This window comes from Syngnathoides biaculeatus, chromosome 14 (assembly GCF_019802595.1).
Source record: "Syngnathoides biaculeatus isolate LvHL_M chromosome 14, ASM1980259v1, whole genome shotgun sequence".
Classification (NCBI taxonomy): domain Eukaryota; kingdom Metazoa; phylum Chordata; class Actinopteri; order Syngnathiformes; family Syngnathidae; genus Syngnathoides; species Syngnathoides biaculeatus.
This window is the reverse complement of record NC_084653.1, coordinates 13,798,868-13,806,318: the sequence shown is the minus strand read 5'-3', so window position 1 is coordinate 13,806,318 and position 7,451 is coordinate 13,798,868. Positions and strand designations below refer to the sequence as shown.

Sequence of the window (7,451 nt, the reverse complement as noted above, 5' to 3'; positions counted from 1 at the left end):
TGGATAAAATTTAAAGGCTTAAATATTCTGACAAACAACTAAAGTCTCTACAGTTGGGAAAGTTGCAGTAATGCACTATGTCACTTAAATGCCTTATCCCAATCAGTGTATTCTATCTCTACTTTATTGTGAGAGATTTCCGAAGTAAATCTTTCATTTATTTTGTTTAGGTATCCTCTATCTCTCTTCTGTACCTACTGTACTTCCTCACATATACAGTAGCCTCCACTCCAATAGTCGCTGGGTTTTCAAACACCACACCTCAAATAATGGAAAAACACTAGGTGGGAATAAATCCCTTTCCTTTGGTATTCCTTTTCTGGCTCCTTCCTATAGGAGATTTCCTTCTTCTCTCATAAATACCTCACCCCATTCAATGCAATATACCCCTCTGCTTAGTGTACTGTGCAGTTCTGACCATTCGCATGTATATTTTTACATCTTGAAATGCTTTTGCTGCTGCTTGATTGTCATCTAAACACTCCGGTGGGATCTTTCTGTTGCACATGAGCATCAGCGTTCTTCTTGTCAGTCACCCTCATCGCGTCCATTCAAACAGGTGTGGTGGCACGTCCACATTTCCGCCATCATTGTGCACACATGGATGATGGAAAGCGTGCAGGCATGCACATGTAATAGTGTTAAGGCGACACCCCCCCCCTCCACACACACACACACACACACACACACGCACACTGTTAGAGTGCAGCTCTAAATGATTCCTTCCTCTAGCCTCCTTCCCTCCCCATCATGTCAAGTGTGCCGAGGAGGAAGTGGAGTAATGGGATCTTAATGAATTTGGTCCTCTATCACGTGTAATCACGCACAGACATAATGATGATCATCTTTTAGCAGCTAACTGTACTCGGAGTCAACTCGTGACACTGCCGTGCGCCGTTTAGACAGATCTACTAAATGTCAGCAAACTGCTTCTGAGCGCAATCCCAATTTGCTTTGGAATTAGCACTAGCAGCACTAATTATTTGGACAATTCATTGCTTTTTCGTCTGCACGCACACACACACGAGAAGGAGAAGAAGAAGAAGACGCTGTTCTCTTGATTTGGGATGAGACTGGATGTGTCCCAGACATGCTTCAAGCCTGCAGGCTTCACTTCTCTGCTCTTGCACACTCTGCCAAAAGCTTTGTGACAGCTCGAGCACGCGCACACGTACACACACACACATTGCTCTTTCCTCTGCACGGCCTTCTACTGACAAAATAGCAGAGAAGTGAGCTAAAACATGAAGATGAGAATTTAGTAATTAGTTCTGAACCAACTTTGGAAAGAAAGAAAAAACACCATTCGTGTAAATGCAGTTTTTAGCAGATTTAAATAAACGGGAGGGAAATTGAGGAATGGTTGTTAAAATGAAATATTTTGCGTGACTATAAATCGATTCCTAAGTGCAGTCAACTGAAATTTTCTATCCTTCCTTCATTAAAAATATCAAACCAAGGGATTGCCACGATTTTTTTTTTAAGTTGCGTCCTCCACTTTGTGGGAGGTGGGTTTTTTTACAAATACAGCTCGTAATTATTGAGGTTCTACTTTTGTAGATTTTCATCCCCTTATAATGGAATTATTTTGACTGCGGAATGGAAATTACGCATGTCGTATACCAAAAATCCTGTTTTGACATTTTACAATAGAAGTGTTCATTTTCTTTGTCGCAAGCCACAAATACGTTAGGTGACCTGTGAAATGATACCGGTTGAAAGTGTGTTCTTTATATATTTGGGAAAAGAAAAGTATCCTAAAAATTTCTATAGTTTAAAAAACATCGTGGAAAAATTGTCCTCCTTGATGAGGGAAATACAATGTAAAAATGTATTCAGGGAGACTTACACGTTTATAAAGGACAAAAATGCTGTATGATAAAAAAAAATGAAAAATCGCTGAAACGTCTTTTAAACATTTGGTGGTTTAATAACTCGTTATATGGATACCTTAAATACGGGCTGACATGCCAGTTAACGAAAGGTTTAAATTTTCAATAGTTTAAAACGTACTCATCTTAAAACGGGTACTGACGAAAACTGTTGCAGGCCTTACGCGTGCTCCCATTAAGACGATCGTTTGACATTTGAGTCTGATCAAAGAAAGGTTTTTGTTTGCCTTATAAAAGATAAACTAATTATCTTCATTTCAAACTTTTATTTGTGAACATTAAATCATCGTGTCCTTCTTTAAACGTTTCTCGGCGACAGACGCGAGGCCTTTCGCAGCCTCTTTTTCTCCCTTTTTTTTGTGCGCGAAATCCAGTTTAACATTGAGAACGTGGACAAAAACGGGTTTGGTTTTGTTTTTGTTTCGTTTCCCCCTGTGCGCTCAGTGCAGGTGCTCGTCGATCGGCCAACAGATATGCTCTAAGCATTAAGAGAAAGGTTTATATATAACAGCAACAATACTTACAGCACACATACAAACGAGGAATGTGACAGTTGTACAAACACAATGGCTCCCTCCCTTGCTCGTCTATACACAGGAGATAATATATATATATATATATATATATATGTATTTATATATTAGTTTGAGTGCCAACTATATTGGTATCAAATCTAGCAGACTACATAGTGTCCGGTATATATAGACATCGCTTCTGCATGTGCCTATTAAAGAGCAACAAAATAAATAATCAGAATACATGCGTCGTTTTTTTTAAATGGGGAGGCACGGTTTAAAAAAAACTTTCATTATAACAAACTTTGTACATATTATAAACTGATGCGTCATCTATTTTAATAATATACAGTGTCCACGCGTGTCTCCGCATATACATTTTATATATATATTATGTATATAAATGGAATATATATTACATCTGGTGAGTCTAAAGACATGATGAAAAGATGAATCATCGTGTGTAGGAAATCATTGAAATTAAATAATAGGGGGGGGCACGATTTGCATTTGCTTAGTCTGCCATGCACTATAAAAACAAATAAGATGATTTAACTGAGTGACAAAAACTGATTTTATCAGTTTTAGTAGGGTCCTGGGGGGGGGGTCCCTCTCTGCCCCCGTATGTCCCAAAAGAACTAAAAAAAAAAAGGGTTGGAAACTGTTTTTTGTTTGTTTATCTTGTTTTGTGGCGGTGGGGGATGGGTATCGGAAGTTGGTCTGTGCGTGGACGCCTCGGGATTCGGCCTGCTTTTAGAAAGGCAGCGTGTCGAGGAAGAGTTTGTCGATGATGGCGGGCGGAGGCACGAGGTCTTCGAGTTTGAGGTAAAAGATGCGTTGCAGCCCCTGCGTGCACAGCGTGCGCAGCTCGGGCAGCTTGCTCAGCAACTTGGACAGGTAGTTGGGTCGGTTCAAGCCCCCGCCGGTGAACGTCACTTGGTCCTTCAGGCAGTTGACGATCTTATTCTGCAGCTCCTCCACCCGTTTGGGCTCCCTCAGCCCGTGTCTCTCTATTTAAAAAAAAAAACATATTGGGGTGAGGGTGTGTGGGGGGAATCCCATTCAAACCTCGGGTGGTTGCGTTTGGTTTGGTTTGGGGTTTTGCAAGCATTACGGCACCTGTGACCATGGCGAGCGCGGCGATGCAGGAGAACGCCGAGATGTCAATGCTCATGCCCTGCAGGTTGGAGGAGAACTCCACGATGGCATCCACCCACTCGCCGAAGCCGCGGACGCACTGCAGCCTGTGCAGCACCACGCCGTTGCAAAAGATTAACTTGCCTTCCACCGGGTTGGACCTAAAACCCAGTGAAACGCGCTCTCGTTAATTTGAAAAGGGCTTCTATTTAGGATTCATTTTTACAATAAAATTATTTAAAAAGGAATTGGAGGAATGTTGCGTGAAGCTTTCTTCCTTTTCTTTTCCCATGTTTTTAGCTCACCTGTACGCGAGCCGCAGGACGAAGAGCTCCAGGAAGGCCGACTCGAACAGGAGGTCCTGGTCCGCCTTGGGCAGCTCGCAGAAGCCCGGGATTTTCTCGGCCCAGCCGCGGATGATCTCCATGGAGCCGGTGAGCAGGTCGTAGAATTGCTGGATGTGCTGCGTGTTGTCTCCGGCCATTTGGTAGTCAGGGCTCGCCTGGAACTGGAATTTCATTTCCACACATACACACGAGCGCAGGAGGCCACTTAATGAAGCGCCTTTAAAATATATCATCCGTGAAATTGCAAAGTGAGGCTCTCGCGAGGGAGAGACGGCGACTTTTTTTTCTTTTTCATCCTTATTAATTTGATTATTATTATCATTATGAATAAATTCCCCGTTTCTTCTTAGCGGACTCAGAAAAGCCACTTGTCGAAACGAGGCGTTGCGAAGCGTTGGATTTGTTGCCGTGCACTCACTCTGGAGTAGTCCAGTGCAGACATGGACGGGTTGGAGTCCACATGGGCCTTGACCAGCGCGCTGATGAGACTGACCGGCGGCGACGGGGGGGAGGGCTCCTGGGGGCTTTTGGGTTTGGACGGCAGACGTCCTCGTCGACCTTTCAGATTATCAGTCCTCACGACTGGTTCGGGGAGAAGAAGACCGCGCACCGAGAGAAAGGCGTCAGCCGACATCGTCATCGGCACCGTTACAGCATTCGAAATAATAAAAATAATAAGACTGTATAATAATGCAATAAAAAGCTGCCAGGTGCATGTGTGAAACGAATGCAACTTTTGCCCAATGGGAAATGTGGGCCCGGACTTACCTTCTCTCACCATTCCAACCACAAGGCACTTCTGGAAACGGCAGAACTGGCAACGGTTTCTTCGGCGTTTGTCGACAGGACAGTTCTTGTTGGCTAAGCACACATATTTGGCATTTTTCTGGACGGTGCGCTGGGGAAAGACACAAAAAAAAGTGTCAAGGGGCCGGCTAAGGAGTCGCTCTGTTTTGCATTACATTTAAGTGGGTTGGGTTTTTTTTTTTTTTTTTTTTTTTTTTTTGTGACGAGGAAAATGAGGGAGATAAACTCACGATTTAACTTTTTACGCATCCTAGAGTCGAAACGAAAACGGGGGAACGTGTCATTTTGTGGAACGTCAGTGAGAAGGCTGCATGCGCATCGAAATGATGAATAGGATTTTGAAAAAATAAGTTTCATGCATCCTTTACTGTGCTCTTGGAGAGACAAATAAAGCAAAAAGTGAGAGCAGACGTGCTCGACATGACCGTCAGAAGGGTTCACGTTTAAATGACAAAAGAGTTTCATTTGGGACGAAAAGAGAAAGAATGAGAAATTATCATAACGTATTTTACGTATGCACGTATCACACTGGTGAGAGAAACGAAAACGATATGGGGTGGGGGGTGTCACAGATTGTTGGTCTGTTTTTGTATCAAATTCCGATAATGTGATTCACATAATTTCAATTCGAAAAAATAATAGAATGACTTTTTGACTCATGGAAAGAAAAAAAAGGGGAGTGTGAAAGGGTTACCTTTTGGGCCTTTTCCCCCTTTTATAGCACAAGCGCAGTTAGATACATTTAATTGGGAATGCATACGCAATGCACGAAGGACTTCTTTTGATGCATAGTAGACCGCGCTGGAGACGCGCGAGAAAAAAAAACAATAAAGTGGAGTGGAAGGCTGCACTTTGTGGGCCTGTTTGGTGTCAAATGTATAAGAGTGCAGATCTAAAAGAAAAAGCTGCATGCAGGGAGTAGACTTGTTTTCACGCCTTCCAAATGAAGGGCTCCCTCTCGCCCACCTTGAAGAAGCCCTTGCATCCCTCGCAGGTTCGAACCCCGTAGTGCTGGCAGGCCGCGTTGTCCCCGCACACCGCGCAAAGCCCCTCGTTGGACGGTGATCCGCGGGAAGGCGGCGACGGCACCTGGCTATCCACCAGCTGGTGTCCGTGGCCCAGCTGCAGCGAGTGCGGGAAGGCCAGGCCGCTCGCCTGCTTACGGTGGACGCCGGGCACCGCGAAGCTCTGCGCGTCCAGGCCCCGGTGGTGCGCCGCCGCAGCCGCCGCGGCCGCAGCCGCAGCCGCCGCCGCCGCAGCCGCCGCCGAGGCGGGGCCGTCGTGGCCCATGGAGACGTGCAGCGGGCCGTCGAACCTCATCTGGCAGCTGGACACGGGCGTTCCGGGCGGCGACTGCTTGAAGGAGAAGAGCGAGAGCCGCGACACGGGGTTCTTGCGCTGCTCCATCATGTAGTTGTGGTGGAAGGTGTGGAGCGAGGGCCCGCCGGGCTCCTCCCACACGCCGCCCGCCTGCACCTGGAAGTTGGGCGTGCTGGGGCCGTGCGGCGACGGCGGCGGCTTGAAGTACACGGGCCCGGGGTGGCTCATCATGTCGTCGGACTGCGGGGGCGGCAGGTGGCTCTGCTGCTGGTGGTGCGGGTGGTGGTGGTGGTGGTGATGGTAGCCGTGCATCTGCACGTCCTCCACTTTGATGGACGACTGCTCGCCACCGGCGTGCGGCATCTGGTAGAGGCACGGCGGCTTGACGTCGTAGCCGGCCGCCGCGTTGTAGTTGTCCATGAAGGTGCTGAAGCTGGGCAGGGAGGTGGTGGCCGTGATCTCGGTGTTGGTCAAGTCCATGCTAAACTTCACGAACTCGGGGGTGAGGAAGTCGCAGCTGTATTCTCCTGCCGCGGCGGCGTGGTAGCTGTAGCTCTGGGACGCGGGGCTGGCTCCTTGCGGTGATGATCCATACTGAGCCTGGACGCAGGGCATGGCTGCGGCCGAAATACGCAGCGGCTTTAGTCGAGCGACACATGCGGGATTTCAATTGCATGAGCTTTTAAGACATTGTTTTCACCTCAAGTTCGTGCGACGGGGGCTGGGCTCACACTTGGGAAAGTACACACGATGACCGTTTTGGATTCAGGTAGGTGGAAGAGTCCCCTAGAAGATCACAACCAGAATTACCATCAATTAGAGCAGAAACTGCCAAAAACAAAAAACAAAAATGCAACATTTGGAATGTGCTCTTTTCCATTTCTTGCACTGAATATTATAGTTAACTCTACTTTCCAAAATTCACAAACAAGCATTTTTTCCCCTTGTTGTTGTTAATGCAAAATACCAGGCAATAGAAAGCCATTTTTACCTCTTTCACATCCAGCTGGTTGCGTTCAATCCATGCAATAAGCATTCAGGTGCGAGCTTATCAGGGGTGGGTCTTCCTCAGATGTATTTTCAAAAGAACAAAATAATAACTATAATAATCAAGTTGAAGCAAAACCTCCCAGTCACGAAGCAGCTGTGTGGCGGCCAGCCTGTGAGCGACACTCGCCTAGACTAAGCCACTCTAAGCCAATGTGGCTTTGTTTATGTGAGCTCCGGATGCCGTGGCCCACGTGTTGGCTGTGCTGACGTCATCGGCGTCAACATCAACGCGGCCCAATGGGGGACCGAGGTGGGAGGAATGGATGAGAAGCCACCGAGGGAGAGCGAGGGGGCCGGTGGGGGGGACGTCCTCCAGCCCTGGTGCTAGGGAGCGTGTTTGTCTTGTGGTATGCGATCTATGCTGCGTCCCACATGGGCACCAA

At 47.0% G+C, this 7,451-nt stretch overlaps 1 protein-coding gene across 1 annotated transcript; it reads right to left on the bottom strand.

Annotated features, from left to right (window-relative positions):
- Window positions 1-3,160: 3,160 nt before the first annotated feature.
- Window positions 3,161-7,087, bottom strand: nr4a2a (nuclear receptor subfamily 4, group A, member 2a). Its single transcript, XM_061841550.1, has 9 exons — window positions 7,010-7,087; window positions 6,719-6,804; window positions 5,982-6,635; window positions 5,665-5,924; window positions 4,660-4,789; window positions 4,310-4,473; window positions 3,850-4,052; window positions 3,527-3,705; window positions 3,161-3,417 (listed from the first exon to the last, which is right to left on the bottom strand). Exons 3-9 carry the CDS (start codon window positions 6,631-6,633, stop codon window positions 3,161-3,163), a joined length of 1,845 nt encoding a protein of 614 aa, XP_061697534.1. The 5' UTR covers window positions 6,634-6,635; window positions 6,719-6,804; window positions 7,010-7,087.
- Window positions 7,088-7,451: the final 364 nt, after the last annotated feature.

Bases quoted from the DNA above. Each gene is read 5' to 3' on its own strand.
- nr4a2a (XM_061841550.1), bottom strand. From the start codon at position 6,633: ATGCCCTGCGTCCAGGCTCAGTATGGATCATCACCGCAAGGAGCCAGC. The intron at 4,053-4,309 runs GTGAGTGCACGG...ATGAAATTCCAG, and splicing joins CTGCACTGGACTACTCCAGA to TTCCAGGCGAGCCCTGACTA. The intron at 3,418-3,526 runs GTGCCGTAATGC...TTTTTTAAATAG, and splicing joins CGCGCTCGCCATGGTCACAG to AGAGACACGGGCTGAGGGAG.